Consider the following 21182-nt stretch of genomic DNA (forward strand, 5'->3'; position numbering starts at 1 on the left):
CGTCTGACAAGAAAGATATCCAGTGAGTGGCAGCTCTCTGGATGAAAATGCCTTGATGATGTCATAGGAGACCGAGTTGATAGGAAGGCAACAAGTAACTGCTCATCTGCATACTTTGGTTGTAACAACACGGGAACTTTGAAGCATATGGACTACAGGAGACCACAGCAGGTGACACTCATCAGCTAAGAACAGGACACTGAGGCTACAGTTCGCATTGGGATCACCAAAATTATATAATAAACTGGAAAATGTTGCCTGGTCTTATTAGTACTGATTCTTTAGCAACATTCAGTTCAGTTCAATTTTATTCATACTGCCCCAAATTACAACAACAGTCACCTTGAGGCCCTACAATAATACAACAGAGAAAAACCCAACAATCATATGACTCCCTATGAGCAAACGCTGGTGCAAGTGGAAAGGAAAAACTCCCTTTTAACAGGAAGAAGCCTTTAGCAGAAGCAGGCTCAGGGAGGGGCGGCCACCTGGTGCAACTGGTTGGGGTGAGCGGAGGAAGACAGAACAAAAGATGTGCTATGAAAGGGAACCAGAGATTAACAAGTAATGATTCAATGCAGAGAAGTCTATTATCACACGAGTGAGTGACTGATTCAAAGCAGCGCAGTACATACTATGAGTTCGTAGTTATTGATTTAAAAAAAAGAAGACCTCAGAACTTCATCCATATGACTGACTTTTTAATTTCATTAAAGAATTTTTACATTTAACAAAAAATAAAGATGATGACAGAATGTATGTAAACATGTTCAAGTGGTTTATTTACAAAAATGGCACATGGAAGTGACCAAACGCAACCATCGTCATAACTGGGTGCATGGGAGGGGGACATACATGATGCCTATGTTACAAAAATATTGACCTATTTACTATCTTACAGTATCTACAACACATTTATCACTTAGACATTCCTCATCTTAACTTGTTCCATATTATCAAGATTGTCTTCAATGTGCAACATAATCACTTTTGACACTTTTCGTCACACTTCAAACTTTACACACAAAAGCTTCATAACACCAGCTGCTAAATGAGCGGTACAGTTTTTTTGTTTGTTTGTTTGCTTGTTCTCTTACACATGAAGATGCAAGACATTCTCGATGCAGAGCAGAGGCTCATTTTGATTCACTGCGCTCCGCAGTAATAGGTCGACATTTGAACTTCATATGATTTTTACCTTCTGGGTCAACGAATTCACAGTCTCTATGCTTTTGTTTGCATGTAAGCACATGTTCTGGTAGATGGAGGGCTCTGAAGTGGGCAGAGTGGCCACACTGGTTGTCTGGGTGTATGTAGTGGTGGTTGCGGTGTTTTTTGTTTTTTTTGTGTTTGATGGGGGTGAACTAGTGAGAAATCCGAGACAGGATCCGGCCACGGCTGTTGTCGAGTCCAGGGTGGTTCAAGGGTGGAACACAAGCCAAAGAAATCTATGTCATCCTGGAAAGAGAGCAGGAAGAGGAATGCAGACACGCAGTGATTAGTAACGTATCTACCCTCGCCCAGCCAAGAACCTGACTTAAAACAGGACAGTCTTGTCTACATCAAAGAACTTTATTTACCAGCTGCTCCTCATGGACACAGAGTCGCGTCCAAGGCTATAAAAAGGCAAGCCGTGAGTTTGAGAGCAGTTGATGAACAGCTTCTAACTCTCAGCAGGGATTATGGGATTTATTTCATACCGAGCCTGTGTTTTAAATCATGGGAGAGGCCATGTGATTTTTTTTCTTTGCACAAGCAAGTGAGTTAATACACCAATAAAACATGAAGAATTTAATTTTTTTTAACCAATTAAAAAAAAATCTATCAGTGTTTCTGGTTTTCTTCTCTGAAAGAGGAATTGAGCTAATATTGCCTCACCTTCCTGAGTCGATACATCTGTCACAGCTTCACTGCAGCTCCGTGAGCTCCTCTCAGGGGATTTGTCCCTCAACCCGCACCTTTCCCCCTCATCCTCCTCTTCTCCCACCGCCCCAGGTCCTTCTGCAGGTTCATCAAAATACTCAGCCCTACAGACGGCCTCGGGATGTCCTTCCAGCTCCTCGTCCATGTTTGCATTTCTGGGAAGCATAATTAAGAAAATTGTAGTTAATATCATCCCAAATCTGTCTGCAGCCACACCCTGTGGCTTCTGCGTGCTGTCAGCACTTCAAAGGTGTCATTTAAATTGTATCTGCAACGCCTCGTTGAAACACCTGAAAATAGAACGTTGGGCCTGAGGCGGTAAAGCAGAAGGGTACCAATGTTGCAGCTGACTAGCCTACTCTGAAGCTCCACCCACCTGATTATCAGACATTCTGTTTGCAAGGGGCAACCAATCAGTAGAAAGGTTAAAGAGAGAGTAGCTAAAAATCTTGTTTTGAACTGTGAATCATGCACATTTAGTCTGGTAGAGAATAAAGAATAAAAATGCAGAGCTGGACATGAGCTTTAATGTTGAATTTAGCTACTAGCCACTCAGCAGAGCCAAGTAGTGCAAACACTGCTGGTTTCTTAGTCATTTCTGTCTGTGCTGACAAATGTTTGGATAAAGGTGTTAACCAAACCAAGCATGTTATCATAAGCTTTAATGTAATGCAAGTAATATGGAGTTACTCAGCAGCAGCATCTTAACCTCAGCTAGTTACTCTTTGTGCTGTAAAAAAAAAAAAAAACAACCCCAAAAAACTCTCTTAAAATATCAGTTGTATTTTTTTATCCTCACCCTTCACTGAGACTCATCTGGGACTGGAAAGGACTGTTACCCTGGCTGCGGCCCAGACTGCAGCTCTCATCGCAGCACAGAGACGGGATTAGATGGACGGGACCTGAACAGCACACACAGGGACACAACTTTACACAAACAGAAATTCACCCAGCGTTTGTAGTCATTGTCTGTCGATTTCAGTGCAAAATCCCTTTGATGTGAACCGCAGCCTACCACAGGTGTGTCCGGGGCTCAGGTGACACTGGCAGCAAGGTCTCTGTGGAAAGTCATGGAGCCAGCGGGCGTCCAGGCAGGAGAGCTCTGCTCCGCGGTAGGGACAGTCCTGAGACCTCAGAGAAGCTGCTGAGGAAACACACAGAGATGACAGATTAAGTAATGACTGTGAAACTTTTATAACAGCATTATTACCTCGATTGAGAACTACCAAATAAAAGGTGGGACTTTTAAGACTAATTATAGAAACCAGTGTGGTACAACTTTGCTCGTATTATGACTTCTGTCAGGTGAAATCCTTCCAGCTCCAACCGAAGTGTTTATCTACTAAATTTACATGCTCTCTTATGCGTTGGGAAATGCCTTACAACCCTCGGGTCCATAAGACCAATTAAAATTCCTTTGTATAATTTTAAAAAACAACTGTTAGCATTTCGCTGGAGTGAAGGGCGGGGTTCGTGTTTCTACTGGCTGAAACTACTGATGAAATAATTAACTCACTTTACATCACACAAGTATGAAAAACCAAAAAAACAATACACAACTGGTACCTCCTTGGTAACTTCTACCGCACTCTTTGTTTGGAGCAAGCACAGCAAGGGAAACGTGATGTCATTAATTCTTTGCCTGGGGACGTTTCACATATTGAGGCATTTTTGGACTCAAGAATTCCGCAAATATGCAACATCAGGGTTTGATAAAGCTCAACACTGCACCCTGTTCTTAGAGCTAAAAGGAGCAATGGCATGTTCATACAGCTGCCTTATTTACAGCTATGGAGTCCCTTCATATGCAGAATATTTCTTTGTTCTTTTTCCAGGTTACAATTCCAGGTTGTAATTACAAGGAGGTATTTGTAATTACAAGGAGGTATTTCTGTAGTCTATTGATACTAGATAGTGGAAAAGGGGTGGGATTAAATAAGCTTATGCTTCTTCCTGCTCCTTTTTGAACATGGACGTTATTTGGAGTTGTGGTTGCTCGTTTTCCTTTTGTTTGCTTTGTTCATTTGTCTCTTTTAATTTAATTTTATTTTTTTTATACTTTTTCAACATGTTCAAAATAAAGATTCAATCAATCAATCAATCAATCAATCAGGTTGGATTGCATACATCTTTAACGACTTTCAAGACCAGGAATTGGGTGCACAAGTTTGAATTTAAATCCATTCAAATGAGTTGCTGGTACGGACCTGGCTTTTACCATAGTTCACAGCTTAATGTTCGCCTGCTTTATCCCAAAACCAGTTCTGATGTGCGTTTGGAATCATTGTCCTGTTCAAACACCCAACTGTGCCCAAGTTTTAAATGTTTAGCTGTTTATTTGAGGTAAAGCTGAAGCTACCACTATTATGCTTGACAGTTTATACAGTGTTCTTAAGTTTGAAACCCTCACCTTTACTCTTCTAAACATATCTCTCGTCATTGTGGCCAAACAGCTCAATCTTTGTCTCATCTGACAATAAAATCTTTCCCTAGAAGACTTGTCCATGTGGGCAGCTGCAAACTTCAGAAGAGCACGAGGATCTACTCGTACAGTTATTTGAACTGATGATCTTAAAACCTGCAGTTGTTTAGAAATACCTCAAAGAGACCTTCCCTACTTGTCTAAATCTTAGATCTTCACCGAGTTCCTTGGACTTTCCCATTGTTCTGAATATTGGTCAATCCACTGAGTGCTATCAAGCAAATCCTTTTTATGCTGGCAAAAAGAAACTACCAAAAATCCAAAATAATTTCAAACTTGTGCATCCAAGTCTTGTTTTTTTAAATCACATGGCTGCATGCTGTGCAACTGGGAAAAGAACAGTGCAAAATAACCATAAATAGCCAAAAATAACCACGACATTCATGCCCAAAAGGGGTGTGTAAACCTCTGATTACGTTGTGTAAGGACTACAGACTCCAGCTTCCACATAGCTGCCCTCTCGGCACGTCTTAAAGCACACGTTTGAGATAACTTATCGCCATCTTATCTACACTGTTTGATGTTGTATAACTAAATACGTTTTGGAACACTGATGAGCTTTCCTTTGTTTTTGGAACGCCTGACTAGAGTACATATCGAACTAGAAATTTTACTGTGCCCTGAAAGTTCAGCACCTGATGCGGGCGTTCAAAGTCCAATGCTTGCTGTGTTGTCAAGGTGCATGAAAATGTTCTTGCACTAAAACTTTAATCTTACTTTACACATCTGCCACAACCACGCTCATTAAGTTCCAGCTCTTATTCCGATGGTTATTTTGGACACAAGAAAATGTGACACATGCGGCTTCAGAGCATCGGGACTCACCGCTGGGCTTCTTCTCCAGCAGCTGCCTCTTGCAGTAGATGACACACAGAACGAGCAGGGCCAGCAGCACTGTAGCAAGAGCGCTGCAGATGACCGCAGCCAGAGCCATGTCCCGTGGACTGGTCACTACCGAGGGCAGCGGCACCAGATTCACACGCCCGCTGCCTGCCGAGGAAATAGAAAGGAGACAAATGTGAAGTACAGTTTACCAGCAAGGTATCAGACACAAAAAAGGGTTAAAACAACGACGACAAATATGAGGATAATACCTTTTTCTTAAAAGAGTTCTCAGCCTATCAACTTTTATTTGCCTCAAGTCAGTAATCTCCATGCTAATGAAAAAAGTAGAGTTCAAAGAGAAAAGACTCCATGTTAAATTCTTTCATCTGCCTCTGCTTCATACTCTGCAGAAGATGATTTACAGTCGTTTCCCCCCCTCTACCCTCAGGCTGCCCTAACAGCTTTTAAATCAAGAGGTGGATATACTGGGCACATAGGAGTGTGTATGTGGCAGAGGGAAAGCTTAATGTTGTGTCACTGAGTGTGTGAGCGTGGCATTACAGTCCTCCTTCCTGAGGGGAAATGTGATGTCAGTGTGTGTACCCACCTTCGTGACCTTTAACACAAAGACAAAAACTCATACGGATAGGGCAGGCTTACAAAGAATGCAGCTCAAGTTCCCACACATGCAGAACATCAGCGTATAATGTGGATTAATGCTGTTTGGAAAAAAAAAATGGCTCCTGCTATGTATAATTATCCTTCTCAACACCCCACAGATATAGATAAAATATAGGCTCCAAATGTAAACTACGGTAAGAGCAGCTAGACTGAAAACTTCTATGTGTTTTCTAACGCTGTTTAAAGCTGCTTTATGTGGTATTTTTGGCCACTTTGTGCAAACATGGAAGCAAACAATAGACAGAGCTGTAGCATTAGCATACACTTAACAGTAACTGTCAGTTTTGAAGCTTTTTATTTTGCCCTTTTGCCGACTCCCAAGCAAAAATGTCTGTCTGCTTACCTGCTGAGTGTCCCTGTATTTTCTCAACTAGTTGCTACACACAGTCGACCACCAAAGCAGGAAAGTAAAGTCATTGCTAACTTTCTGGCTAATGCTAAGTGAATGACCAGACAATGTTGATCCTTGACCAACATTATTCTGATGATGTAGGAACAACACCAACACAGGGATATTAGATCTTACATGTGAAACAAGCCATTTGAGCTCCATTTTTTCTCTCTGTGAGCCACGTTCCTCCTGATTGGCTGCCGCAAATAAACAATAATTTGAACAGGGAGGTGGGTGGGGCTGCTGTGCCAGAAATGACCAAATTAGGCATATCAACACTCTGACATCATACAGAGCAAAGAGTAGAAAAAACTGTCAAAAACCAAGCGTGAAGATGAGTCTGAAGCTTTTTTTGCAACTTTCTGAAATTATTTGAATCTTTAGCCTTATTAGCAGATAAAAATATGTTGGCTTTAGGATTTATACTTTGATAGAGAAACAAACAAACAACCAAAAATTGCAAAACAAACTTAAAATTTGGTTTTAAATGTTGAACTCTTATGTGTGTTATTTATCCCAAATGTTAATCACACAAGGTTGCCGAGGATATTTGATTTGGCAGATTTTTAAAGGCAGTAGTTTTTAAACCTGATTTGCAACACATAATAAAAACAAGTTTGCTGCACCTTTTCTTTCTAAACGCTGTTTTGTTTTGTTTTTTTAAGGTTAGGCAACATTTTTTCTTAACCCATGTAAATTTAGCAGGGTTATAAAACTAAGCACGTCTGCAGCAGCACGTTCTCAATCCTCTCCAGATTTTAATCACAGCAATACACAGAAACAGTGTGGCACAGACATCCTGGGTGATGAGATATCAGGAGACTGGGTAACATGTGTAGCATGTAAGCTGCACGTCTCCACATTAGTCTGCAGCTTTAAGAAGAGGTGAACAAAAAAACAAAAGCAGTGTGATTGGAATAAACTTATCTCTGAGAACACGTGCAACTAGCTTAGCATTACTGTCCACAAAGCATACTGAAAAGTATGGCAAATATAATGAATGACATTTGTTTGAGAAAACTTTGCTGTTTGCTTTCAGTATATTAATCATACAGACAGCTGGTTTGAGCCTTTTCACTTCCAAGAGCTCTTTGTTATGCAATGTAAACATTTAACTTTGTGGAGGTTTTTTTTTTTCTTTAATGCAGACAGATAGGGGATAGGGGTATTTTAACATTCCTTTAAAAAAAAGGGGGGGAGAAAAAGAGACCAACTAAAATAATAAGTATTGTAACGCCAAGCGGAGTTACAATACTCAGTTTGACCGAGGGGGCAGAGTAAAGGATACGTTTGAGATAAGCACAGAAAAGAGCATAATGTCAGAAACATGACTTATTGCTTGTTATTAAAAAATCTAAAATGCACTTTATTTAGGGGATTTTGTGCCTAAAGACTTTGTGTGAAGTGAAGCATTCAATCCTGCTCCGGCATCAATAAACACTAAATGACAGCGGAGACAAATGGGATAACACATCCCAATAAAAATTTACACACTTGACTATTTACATTATATTCTATGTTTAGTGATTTTTGTTTGTTTAAATATGCAACTGAGGCACTATTAATGTAATTTCTCATTTGCAGACTTTTACAAAATAGACATTTGAACAGTGGTTACAGCTGGATTCAAAGTTCATGTTACCTGATGGATTCAAAGGTTTTCATTGAAAGGGTATTTGGTAGGAAATAGTTTTTTACCTGGAAAAAAAGTGTAAATAGATGTACAGCTTCAAAGTGCCTATTAGTATTTTTTTTTCATAATCTAATCATTATTGCCATTAAAGCACCCAGCTGATTACTTACAGTAAGACCATTTGTTTATATCTGGCCAGTTTTCTAAAATAGTGGTTTTAATATGCAAATAAGGAGCCAGACTTTGATGTGATGTCAAACAATAGTCCTTCAGGCTTTCTGAAGTTTTTCTTTGGACATTGGCTGCTTTTTCAGTTACGTTTACTCATGTTCAGTCCACTCCTTCTACCTGACCATTTTCAGAGGATTGTTTTGTTTCTGTTTGTTAAGCCACCTAATGCTGACCTGTCAATCATTCAAGCACCTAATTCAAGGCATGAACCAGCCTTGTGCCCATACATAACAAACAACTTGGCAAAGAACATTACTTGTTACTGCTGACCTGTGGCAAAAACACAATTTGTTCCAGTATCTTTAGCTGAATCTGTGAAAAATGCGAATGACAGCACAGATTGAGGGACAAACGGAAATCTACAGCAGATCAAAAAGCCGTAACCTTAAGAAATACAAAAAAAAAAAAAGGCCTCACGCAGGACCTGAGTGATACATCTGTCACTTCAGTTGATCATCTACTGTTCACTGAAGCTTTATCAGAAATGGCCGCATTGGCCGTCAAGAAATGGTTTGGGACTACATTTCAGCCCTCAGATTTTAATCTACCATGCAGTACCAATTAGAAAAAAACTGATTGACAACAGCTTCACTTTTTCAATATGGCAATGATCCTAAACACACTGCAAACACCTTCTTCCCCAAATTTCCTATGAAAATATAAAGAAATGAGGGGTAGCTCAAGACTTTTGCACAGTACTGTATGCCATTGGTAAAATATATATTCCTCACCCCACACTGACACTGACAAGCTGAAATATCAGCATGTTTGTGTTTTGTGAGAGTTATGCCAATAATCTCTCTGTACTGTATCTGACGTCTGACCGTTATGTTTAAACTCTGCCTTCATTGTCATGGTCAAATTCAGCTCATCCGAAGCGAGCATCACAAGCCAGCCTGTTATCGGAGACGCAGCAGCTGCAGCAAACACAGACCAACACTGGTCCATTGAAGAGAGCTCACCTGCTGATATTATCTGCATACAAACCAGACCAATAAACCACAGCCTTTCATAGCCTGCTGACTTTATGGAATGCCACAAAGTCCAAATAAAAGAAGCACTTCTTTACACCTCTGAAGGCTCTTTGACCGTCTATGAACACTATTTTAAGAGCTTCTTTAGTAGAGCTGAACAAAAGTTTTGGAGTATTTAATTGGGAGCTGTCAAAACGCCTGAATGCTTTTACAATGGAGCTCTATCAGAGTCTAAACATGTTATGTGGTATAAAATTTAAGGTAGAGAAATATGCTAATGACATATATCTATAAGCTCTGTTTTTTTTCTCTAGCATTATGAATTTCTAAATAGGACTGCCATCACAATGGATGTCACTCCTGTCAGCTTAGAACAGAAAACTGAGGCTACATGCAATGAGACTCATCAGACAGGGTGGCATTTTCCCAATTTCTGCTGCAACATTCAGATGGTAGGGTCAGAATCTGGAGTAAACAACATGAAAGCATCCATCCACTCTCCCTTGAATCGACAGATCAGGCTGCTGGTGGTGTAATTGTTCAGGGATATTTCCTTGACATACTTAAGCACTAGCTGAGCATTGCTTAAACACCACAGCCTACTAAAGTATTCTTGCTGACCATGTTCACGTCACTGTACTCAGATGTCCTCCACAGTCACCAGATCTCAATCTAATACAGCACCTTTGTGATGTTTCCAGTGGGAGATTGGACCAAAATCTGTTTCCTGCACCTTGTTGAATCTGTGCCACAAAGGCTTACGGCTGTTCTGAAGGCAAAAGAGGGACCAGCCTGTTATTAGCAAGCTGTACCTATTGAAGTGGCAAGTGAGTGTGTGTAGTAGCACTATCAGGAAGTAGTAATATTAGCACAGTTTTTCCAACCTGCCTCAAATATACCTAATAATATAACTGTGGTTTATAGCTGACGGTACTGTTTCTCTGTTCTCTGAACAAAAATAAGGATCAAATTCCCGTCTGACTCGCTCTAAATCCTTTCTGACACTGTAATAAATGTGATACCGGGACAAGGCACAAAGAGCAGGTAGCATTCCTTCAACAAGTGTGTGTATGTGTGCGCGCGTGCACACGTATCTGTCTGCACGCCCGTGTGTTAGTCTCTGAGATCTACCGTGACAGTGAAGAACTTCAGCAGATGAAACGCATTAAAGAGGCTGAAGGGAATCCATAAAACACAACCTCATTTTTAACTCAGCTCCAAGAAGCCACTGGGGGAGGTGGGGGTGGGGGGGCATAAAAGAAAAAGGGAGGAGAAGAAAGGAGTGGTTTGAGATTTACAGTCCACCACAGACGGCAGCATACCTCCCCTGCACAGCTGCACCTTTACCCCCACCACCACCACCAGCCCCCGGGCCCAGTGTGGCCTATTAGAATGATCTGCCCTTTAAGTTTTCACCACCCTGCTCAAGATAACACTGGAGGCAGAGGTGGAGGGAGGGAAGGGGGGCGAGATTTTCAAACATTTGGAAATGTTCCACTGAGAGTCTCTGTAGGAGCTAACTACCAGCTATGTTCTCAGACACAATGGCCATTTTGTTTCACGGGGGCTGCACTATTATCAAAACGGGGAGCTGCGCAGATGGACGAACGTGCAGACGGGGAGGGGGGCTGCCCCAAGGCCAGCGCTCATTACACGCGCTACACCGACAGAGATACAAAGATGAAAAACCCAACCGGGAGCAGACGATCCGATGAAGCGACTCTTCTTTACACCTGGGGCTCGTGCGCAAAGTTTAAAAAAGTTTTTCTGTTTTTTTTTCCCTTTTTAAGAGTTTTCCCAGAGCTGTCCTCGTTTATTTGACACAGGGGTGTTAACTCTGGCTTGAACAGCCCCGATGTTCTTGTTGCCAAAAAAAAAAAGCCTTGTTGGAAACAGCTGCCGTATCCTCCGCCATCAGGAAGTCACACTCAATTACCAAAAGGTATAAGTTCACTCGCCTGTTGGGTTTATGTGGAAACGTGAAATCATAAGGTTGCACTTAACTACTTACAAAGGCCAGAAGAAAGAAGTTAATTGGATCTGCAGCCTACATGAATGCAAGCCCACAATGCTTTGTGAATGCATCGGAGCACACCTCCTTGTTTTTTGGGGTTTTTTTGCATAATGGGAATTAATTGATGATGCTCGAAGCGGCACACTCCTGCAGACATGTTTACTTTGGTGCTGGGACAAAGAGAAAGAAAATTAGGGTCGTTATTAGGAACGCCGTTGGGTTTTTGTTTAAGGAATTTTGCGCATTTAATCCAAACAGATTTTTTTTAAATGAGTGACATGCTCTGAACTAATATAATCCACTGTTGGCAAATCCACTATTATGCTACTCAGCTTTTCAACTGCTCAGCTTGTAAATCCAAGCATTTATTTGCACATATAGCGTAGCTGGCCGGCTCAGCGAGGGCTGGTGAATGAAATATGGCTGCGGTGCTGGTTACTCCACTACCGTGTGCTGGCATGTGCGTGCCCGGCACCTTTTTTTTTGGTTCCAGCAGCAGTTTGGCAAGGAGTTCAAAAGTTTGTCATGGAGGATGATGTTTGCTTTTGGACTATTGTATCCCTGTTGTTTCATGTTAAAACATCGTCTATTGTGAGTTAGGAATGAATGGGGTGTGTTCATGAGAACAGTGGACAAAATCTCCCACTCGTGTTAGTCCAACTGTTAGAGGAGGTCAGAGAAAGCAAAGGTGCTTACAGTTGGGCTCATAAGGAGGTGGAGGGTCTCCACAAGGTATGCACTCCATGTCCTGGAAACCGCTTAGTTTTGTCTTCCTGTAATATCTGTGCAAGACACAAAATCAAATGTTTGTTAACCGAAACAGATGCCATTAACGTGTAGGTTTTCGTAAAACTGACCAGCAAGATGCGTCCTCTCACCCTGGCAGGCAGTCGCCACACACGGCGTTGCTCGTGGTGGAGCAGTTGCCCTTCTGGAAGCGGTTGATGAGTCCACAGTCCAGGCAGGGTTTGCACTTCTGCAGGCTCCGGTCCTCTTTGAAGCGACTGCTCCGACAGGGCACACACCGGGCATCCTCTCCATAACCAAAGCCACATTCCTGGAAGGATTAATGGGAGAAATACACCGGCTAAGAGGTGGGGTTGTTGGTTTGGGGTGATGTGCAGCTGGTGAAAAGAGGGCTTGAATGCGGACTACCGGGGGTCTGGAATTAAAGAACGATCTTGGCTCGCGGGATCAGACGAGAACAGTGGCCTGCCTCTTTTGAGAGTCCATCTTACACTGGCAATAAGCTCCCTGACTCTGTCAGTATGAATGAGTAGCCTTCCGCTGCAAGACCCAGAAAGGCCATGCATTTGAATAATAAAGGCTGGAGGGGACACCCACTGTTGTATTATTGCAGGTTTATTGCTGCGTTTGTGTGGGACTCCCACTCCAAGCAGACTCACTGAGTGTCCCGTTGATTGAGAGGCCAGCAAAGCAAAGGAAACGCTTCAGGAAGGGGGCAAGGATTATGGAGAGGTATATGGAGAAAACAAGATGAATACTCTTTTTGTGTTCAGCAATTCAAAGTGCACATAAAAAGCACAGCTTCCTTCAACTGTGTGAATGATCTAATGCCTAAAAAAGCCCTTCATTATCACCTGAACGAAGCAAAAATAAGGATAATGTAAATTAAAAGATATGATTTTATTATTTTATTGGTTGTGTGGAATTGAATGTGTATTTTTTTTTTTGCTTGTGTGAGTTTTTTAAGACTTTCCCAGTCTTTATATCAGCTGGCAAAGTAGAAACACAAAAGTCTTCAACATTTTAAAGCAACATTATAAAGTTTTCCTAAGGAGAAGCCAAAACTGTTTCAGTTCTTTCCTCTGTCCGTCTTTCTCCCTCTCTTTGTGTCACATCTCTAAAAATGACTCTGCGAGACCTCAGTGACAAACTGACATTTCCATGACAGCTGATGTTACCCCGAGGGAATGACATCATACATCGATCATTCATTATCAGCTCCACAGCAGCTGCCCTCCTGTTATCCAGCATTACCACACTGAAATCTAAATCCAGGAAGACACACAGGGAGCGGTGGGGTGGGGTGCTCGTATATCATTAAAGTGAAGGTCAGCTTCAAACAGGGCTTCTCCCTTCTCTTCTCTCTTCACCCGTGTCCCGTTTCACCGGCCGGGCGTGCGTTCCTGTTGGAATGTGGGATGAAGGTTTAGATATGATTGGCGGGAGGGAGGATTGGCGAAGCGTGCTGGCAAGAAATAAAAATGGAGGCTGGAGTCTAAGATGTGATCTTGTGACGGCACCACAGAGTCAGGACAGAAGATGATGAGGAATTTAGTGCTTCCAGCCAAACACATGTGAGCCTGACACTGAACCCCTGGGCAAGGCCTGGCCCGAGGTGGACCCATAAGGCTGGACTTCTGCAGCTGTTGCTGTGAACTCGCCATATAAGGCCTTACCCCTCTAGTCGTGCAGACCAGAAGAACCCAGGGAGGGGAGTGGATGTGGGTGACCGATGAGTGATAAAGAGGGGGGAAAGTCAGGATAAAGATTTGGCTGCCCACAATTGCACACCACGAGAGAGAGAGACTCTTGAATCTGATCTTTAAGAACGCACGGCCAAGCCCGCTCGCGCAGTGGTTCTGTGACCCACTTCTTCATGAAGGAGGGGGCCCCGGGATGATTCGTCCTCGCTCAGCCCGGCACTGGCACGAGCTCTGTCCATGGGGCACCGCATGGCAGGAAAGGCTGATGCTACGAAAGACACAAGCAGGTCAGAGCACTGAAACAAAAGGAAAATGGAGCCAGTTCCTGCCCCTCTGATCAAGGAGCCGTCCCTTTCTTCTTTTATCCTCGCTAACAAAGCTCAACAAAGACCCAACTGAGACGTGTTCAGCAGCTAAAGGAAAGCCTGCACTCTGCTGCGGAAATCTGTGATGACGGGAGTCATTATATACCCAAAAAGGGCAATGTAACAAACAGTCTGTTAAAACATTTTTGAGGGCATCAAGGCGATCATCTGTGGAGAAAACTATTTGAACTGTAGTGTGCAAAAAGACGGGAAAAAACCCCAACTAAAGCAAATAAACCTCAAAGCGTGGCTGCTCCCATAGTTTTGCATGAAGTTCTCTCGTGCGCTTTTCACCTGAAAACACGTAGAAAAACTGATGCTTAACATCCAGCTTCCCTGCCCTATCTCCTGATCTACTTTGGGCGAGACTGCCAAGCACAACACAGCACTGTAGTGTGGGGAGAGAAGGCGGTGGTGCTGGGGGTGTGCTGGCTGGGACCTGAAGCAAGTTCAGACGCACAGATATTTCTGAGATTAAGAGGGAATCACAAGGGGGGCGGGGAGGCTCTGCCAGTCATCTGATCCGGGGGATGAAACACAACGAAAAACAACGGCGTGCTACTTGAAAGAGGTGTTTTGTGTGGGACATAACGCGCTCTCTTTATTTCTGTTTAAACTCTACTACAGCCTGGCTTGTTTAAACACAACGATCACTGTGACTGTTGCTCCCTCTCTTTAGCCAGTGCCACCCAGAAGTCCTTTGTCCCAGAAGTGTGGCCAGAGGAAATGCTACACTCTCCCTTACATTCTACAAGATGCTGACATGCCAAAGTTGTGTTCCTGCCTCGCTTTTTTAATGCCCCCGGCAATCTTCCAGCATGCATTGGAAGGCGATTTACGCCTTCACCTTCATGCTTGATGCAACACAGCTTAACTAAGTAACCTCCTATAATGAAACCTGAAGTGAAGTACGTCAGGGAGAACTGGTTTTAATTGATGCTCCCTCTGTATGGGTGGTTCTTTTAGCAACAGTTAGCGTGGAGGAGCTAATTGATGTTTGTCAGCCAGCCTCAGAGCGGCTTCCAGAGGCAAACTTCCAGAGCAAACTGGGCCACATTCCTCTGAGATCTCTATGGCAGCTGCACAGAGGGACTCCAAAAGTTTTTTGCTTCCCTCTCGACAGTCAGGCTAGCCTTTGAGAATACAGACAGATTGTCTGAGCTCAGATCACAAAGTTGTTTTTCTGGGAAACTTTCTCCTAGAGCAAGGCCCAGGTTTCCATTTTGAGCCAGCATCCCGCTACCTTCAGAGAAAGAATGAGGCAGCCAATTATTAACCAGGACCCCAGGGTGGCTAGCGGCATTCATGCCCGTCGACGCTGCAGGGGAACACGAGGACTACTGAAGCGTATCAGCAACCACAGAGTGCATGTCTGTGTGCACTGAGATTAAAGGCGATCCAGACTTAAATGCATGTGTGCAACAGATGTCGGGGGGGGGGGGGGGGGTGATACAGAGTTTTTTGTCCGTGCTAAAAGATGTTTTGAAGTGTAAAGTCAGTTTAGCAGTTGTTTTAGGTGCAGTATATTCTTCACTTTAAGAGCTTTTAATGTTTTTTTTACTGCAGCAAATCCTGCAGTCTGGAAGTTTTAATTTTTGCTTTTGACAGTTCGCTGTCAAATATACATGCTTTTATAATAATTGTGCTGCTTTTTAATCAATCAATCAATCAATCAATCAATCAGTCAATTAATCAATCAATCAATCAAACAGCACAAAGACAAAAGTGTTAGAGAAATTACCCTTCAAACAGGACCAATTTTTTTGGAGTCTACTAGAGTAGCTTTGAATGATTCATAATTCAAAATAACTCAAAACAATCAGTCATGTGGCCCTTCAGTATTCCCGTTGTATGAAATAAGCCGTTTTAGCTTGCCTTTCCCTCACCTTCCTTCTGATTGGCCGCTGCATGCAAACAGTGGGTTTTAACAGCAGGTAGGTGGGGACTTGGTGTTCAAAGAAATGAGAAACTTTGGTTTAATTATCTCAGTTTTTTTACTGTGTCGTACCAGCGTGCAGGGAAGGGGATATGCAAGGTTTAATGTGTTCCACTATCATTATTAAATCAAACTCATTAATTCAGTTACTCACTTTTACATCACTGCCTACACTTGCAGAAGTAGGTAGGCACATAGCTGCTGCCAGAGAGGAAAGCCTCTGCTTACCAGCCTTAACTGACACTAAATAGGCCTGTTTGTACAAAGCGAGCGCACACACACAAACACACACACAAAAAAAACCCTGTGGCTAAGGTGGTGGAAAAAACTGTATTCCCAGTCGAAAGAGCAGCAAGCTTAGGCATGGCTGCCTTCAAACAGTAAAGACAATAAGTTTGGACGAGACGCAATGGGGGGAAAAACAATGGAAGCCATTCAGCTGCAGAAGGTCAAAAGTATGGGTGTGACTGATTAATGAAGGGTCGGTGTTCTACAAAAGCTAATAACAGCTTGGCTGTTTTTGTGCATGAAAGACAGGAAGTAATAAATAATGTCTGTTCCCTGGGAAAGATACACTTTTCTAAACAGTGATGTCCATTCTTTTCATAAACCAACAGTTTTCCCCCACAAATCCCGCCAACTTTGTTCAGCTCTGGGAAACTGACTCGGCTGACCTGTTATGGATTACAACACTCTCCATTTCTTAAATAAACCGAGGCACACACTGCTTTTTGGGAAAACGCTCTTGTGGACAAATCAAAAAAGTTTAGAAGAAATCCAACCTTTGAAAGCTCCTGTCCTGCATCACACTGCTTGCAGGGTTTGCAGTTTCCAAAGCGGTCCTTGTACTCCTGCTCTCGGCACTCTCTGGTCTGCTCTTCGGCTCTCGCGTGAATCTGAATGAGAGACAATCATTTGGAGAAAGTTAGAAGATTCCTGCATTTCATCCAGAACAGATAAAGCAGTCTGATTCCATAATCATTTATGGAGGCCGCCCTCCCTTCCCTTCAAACCCTGGGACTCCTGTTTGAAAATAAGTCTCGATCCTACAGGGAAGAGATAAGATTGAACCTGAATGAGCCCTGTGGGAAAACTGTAAAGCTTCAGCAGCAGAATCTAAGTCAAAAGCAACAATGCAGTGAATGCTAAGCCCAGAGACAGCGGTTGACAATCTCTTCAGCAAAGATTTTACTGATCCCACAGGTTGAGCAGTCGCCTATTTAACGCATATGCAGTGTATCTGCCGTTTTTCACTTTTGCAGAATATATACAAACTATTTAAATAGCTGAAAGCATTTGGCTCACGTGTCATCCAGCTTCCCTTGCACACATTGCAACAGACAAGACATGCAAAGCAAAATTATCCATTTTAAGTTTGTGCAAACATTTTAAAAAAAAACTTACCAGAGATGAATACAGGACATGCAACGTTAGCACAAGTGAGAAGGTGTTCTGAAGCATCCTAACCATTTTGATGGGCCACTCAGAGCTTGAAGCTGAAAGAACAAAAACAGCAATCAGACAAGTGAGTGTGCACAAGTATGTTATTATAGAGTTATAGACCCTAACAAAAAGAAAAGAAAAAAGTGCAGAGTCTATCAGGAAGAAAGGCTGGTTGGGTAAAATCATCTGAGACTAAACACAATGATGTGATTTGATTCTTCTCCACCCAATACAAGCAAGCTCAGGGTTAAACTTTTAAACAGCACTGATTTGCTGAAGGTTTGTTAAATGCAAATTTGCTGGGCGGACAAACCTTACCCACCAAAAACACAAAACACTTTTATTGGGTATTTAAGTGAAAATTAGTTCACAAAGAAACCAGATATGCCAGCACGAAGGGAGGGAGGGAGGAAACCCGTTTAATATCACATAAAAAGATGGAAGTTGTGCGTTTGAATATTCAGACTATAAACACCAATATAGCTCAAGCTCATTGTAAATAAGTAGCCTATAAAACTATACAGACAGTGTGTGAGTAAAGATTAAAATTCCTTTATGTGGAAAACTGTTAAGACAGCATCCACAGCTTTGCAAAAGGGACGTGTCATTCTTCTTCTTCCTTTTCAAAGTGTGTAAATAAATAAATAAATAAATAATGAAAACTACATTTTGCAACCATGGACTGGATACTGGAGAATAAGTTCTCCAAATACGCGTGCACAGACTGAGAGTTTCAGTCGTCTCGTGCCTTTAAAGCGAGGTTTGTCCCGTCCTGTGGATACAATCAACGCTCGGTCTGTCGTTTATCTACGAGCGTCTAAAAGCGACATCAAAGCTCTTCTTACCTGCTACAAACGGGGCCTGCTGATTACAGAGTGTCGCTTAGAAGTCCAAAGCTGACCGGTGAGAGGTGTGGTGGGCTGTTTCCCGCACCGGTCCGCTCACCATGCCAGTGCTGCTGCTGCTGCTCCTCCAGCCCGGCACGGCTCGACTCCGAGCCGCTGCGGATCGAGGGCAGACCGAGATCAAAGGCAGAGAGAGGAAGGGAGGGAGGGAGAGGGGTTGGCTTTCTGGATACGAAGCGCGTGTATCTGATCTGTGATCAGCCTGTCTACATCAAAGACCCGGTCTCTCTCTCTCACGCACACACACGCACACACCTACACTGCTCCACAGGCTGATCAGTAGTACCGTTTCCATTCAGCTGGTTTCTATCGAGATGTTTTACAAACCCTCTGTCTGTGCGTGCTTTATTTGATGCCTTTGCTTTGCCCTTATGTGCTGGCCCGTGTGGTCCCACGGCCCCCTCTGACCTCACACGTTAAACTAGTTTAAAGGAAAAGTTAACACAGCAGAGTTGTTTAGCCTGCCTGCTTTTCTCCTTCTAACTTGGCCACATTTATTTATTTGCTAAGCCCTCATCTCTGCTGCAGATTTTATGATGTCAGCGTGCTGCTTCACCATTGGCTGAGCCTGTGCTTAATCCATCTAATAGGAAGAGCAGAGTTCAGGGGATATACAGCGACTACTGCAGTAATTCAGTGTAAATATCGACTCTTGAATCCTCTCTCTGATGTAAGATGAAGGTGTTAACGGTGAGTTCAGAGCTTTTGACGTAGCCTGTTATTTTCTTCATTGTCCTTGTTTTTTTTCTCTCTCTCTTTTTAATACTGTTGGTTAACTTGTAAAAAGAGTGGCAACCAGAAGAAAACTGATTTTCCAAAGCCCACTCTGAAACAAAAAGTTCGTATATCCACCTGAGGTAGAAAAAAGTGAGCGGTGTGCACACTGGTGTGTGTGTCTGAACCAAGGCAAAGACACAGAGGACAAAAGTTCAGCACTGCAGTAAAAGTGGCCAATTACTGTACATGTCTGGACACGCTGTGTATCGATTCCAGGAAACTCACTGTGTGCTTTGCAAATGTTACTTTGAATGTTAGATGTAATCCAATTACTTCACGCAGTCTATGTGGCAAGTAAATACTTTCTCTTGCAGTACTTTCCAAAAGTAAAAGTCTTTGACCTTGCAAAGGCTGAACTACGAAATAATTGCCAGAAAATTCTTCTTCTTCTTCTTTTTTAATCTGGAGTGTTTATTGAACAGTCTAACAGTTTTTCTTTTCAAATATCAGTTTGCATAGGTGGGTTTTAATTTGTATCAGGGAGGTTTTGTTTCGTTTTGTTTTTAAAAAAAGCATTTTTGTGCAATGTATTGCTTAAAAATGTATTGTGTAATTTTTTAAGGGTTGTCAAGAAATCAAACTGATGATGCAGAGGTCTGAAAAACTCACAAAAACTCATGTATTAAATATGATGGACTTGGTGTTATTGGGTTAAGTATTTCTCATGATGTCACACGTAGCAGTTTAAGTAGTAGTTTAATGTTAGCAGTCCCATGAAAATATTCTCATTTCTGTGATTCATGTTTTTATGGCCTGTATTCATTCGTTTCCATCAAATCTATAAATCACTGCGTGTCTGTAGCCTGAGTCCTCTAGCTGTGGGAAGACGTCACTGCAAGCCAAACCTTTCTTCCTGGAGCTTTGCTGCTGTCGCCATCTACTGGTGCAGGTGATTTAAAAATGCATGGACTTTGTGCACACTGTGTACAGTGAATATAATCAGTATTCAACAATAACACTTATAGTATTATCCCAGAAAACAATTAGCCAACTCTGTTATCCTCTAATACCGTTCCCTGTGTCTGAAGGCCTCCACCATAACTTCCATCCCCAAAAGACTCATATAGAGAGCCTCAATGACTACAGATAGCCCTCACATCAGTACTTATGAAGTGTTTTGAGTGAATAGCAAATTGATCTACAGAGGATGCCATCACCATCAGCCTTCACAGAGAGCTGAGCCATCTGGAGAACAGGGAGATCTACTTGAGGATGTTCTTTGCGGACTACATCTCAGCATTCAACACCATAATACCAGACGTCCTCACCACTAAACTGGCCCACCTTCAGATCCCCCTGCCACCTGCTCCTGGATCAAAGAAAGACTTCCTAACCAACTGGCCTTAATCTACCACTCCTAGATTGGGGAGCGTGCTCTCCTACTGCCTCGCTGTTTGGTATGCAGAAGCCACAACTGAGAAGAGGAAGCCTACGCAGAGGGTAAAAATCATTAGCATCTCTCTGACACCCCTGGAGGCCATCACCACATCCTCCTGTCTCAGGAAAACCAGGGCCATCATAGGTGACCCCTTGCAACCTGCCCACCACCTATTTGACTCCCTGGCCTCTGGTTGGCACCTCAGGTCAATGAGATCCCACACATCCAGACTCACAAGCAGCTTCTTCCCCTGGGCCATTCAGACTGTTAACAAACACAAACATTCTGCTTGTTATTTATTCCTGCTGTCTTACCATTTATATTTTACACCCATAACTTTGTGGTGCATGTACAATGACAATAAAGGGCTATTCTATTCTAGAGACAGCTGAAGAAACTAGATGAGAACTATTGTCAGTCACATTTATGACAGGAGAGCATATGGGTGTAATGACTGTTAACCTCACATCATTTGATGGAGGTGCTGGAGAGACTAGTTTTGCCCCTCTGCAGTCTGCACACAGACAAAATCTGGGAGTGGAAGATGTTATCATGCTGCAGAGGAACACCTTTAAAAGTGCATTTAGCACTATCCAGCTGCTGCTATCGAGGGAGACTCTAAAGGAAATGTCTTTAAACATGTACCTGATTTTGTGGATTACTGTTCACATAACAGACAGGTTGCAGCATATGAGACTGGGCAGTGCTCTGTCTGATATGACAATCTGCAGCACGGTAACTCCACCGGGGCTGTGTTGCCTCCATTCCTGTTTA

At 42.7% G+C, this 21182-nt stretch overlaps 1 protein-coding gene across 2 annotated transcripts; it reads right to left on the reverse strand.

Moving 5' to 3' along the window:
* Positions 1-697: 697 nt before the first annotated feature.
* On the reverse strand, positions 698-18364 carry LOC146618665 (tumor necrosis factor receptor superfamily member 19-like). 2 transcript variants are annotated; one of them, XM_085370878.1, is made up of 10 exons: positions 18194-18364; positions 17310-17401; positions 16688-16801; positions 12033-12211; positions 11851-11936; positions 5231-5395; positions 2939-3064; positions 2723-2825; positions 1879-2078; positions 698-1458 (listed from the first exon to the last, which is right to left on the reverse strand). In XM_085370878.1, the coding sequence occupies exons 2-10, from the start codon at positions 17373-17375 to the stop codon at positions 1454-1456; spliced, it is 1044 nt and encodes a 347-aa protein (XP_085227004.1). In that variant the 5' UTR covers positions 17376-17401; positions 18194-18364; the 3' UTR covers positions 698-1453. The 2 variants fall into 2 exon arrangements, with proteins under 2 accessions (XP_085227004.1, XP_085227003.1); XM_085370877.1 differs by having other exon boundaries at positions 2939-3067.
* Positions 18365-21182: the final 2818 nt, after the last annotated feature.

This window comes from Diplotaxodon limnothrissa, linkage group LG14 (genome assembly GCF_057381915.1).
Source record: "Diplotaxodon limnothrissa isolate DT_005_m linkage group LG14, D_limnothrissa_male_GT1.1, whole genome shotgun sequence".
NCBI lineage: Eukaryota > Metazoa > Chordata > Actinopteri > Cichliformes > Cichlidae > Diplotaxodon > Diplotaxodon limnothrissa.

Bases quoted from the DNA above. Each gene is read 5' to 3' on its own strand.
- LOC146618665 (XM_085370877.1), bottom strand. From the start codon at position 17,375: ATGGTTAGGATGCTTCAGAACACCTTCTCACTTGTGCTAACGTTGCAT. The intron at 2,826-2,938 runs GTAGGCTGCGGT...TGTGCTGTTCAG, and splicing joins GAGCCCCGGACACACCTGTG to GTCCCGTCCATCTAATCCCG. The intron at 2,079-2,722 runs GTGAGGATAAAA...TATGCTTCCCAG, and splicing joins CAGATGAGTCTCAGTGAAGG to AAATGCAAACATGGACGAGG.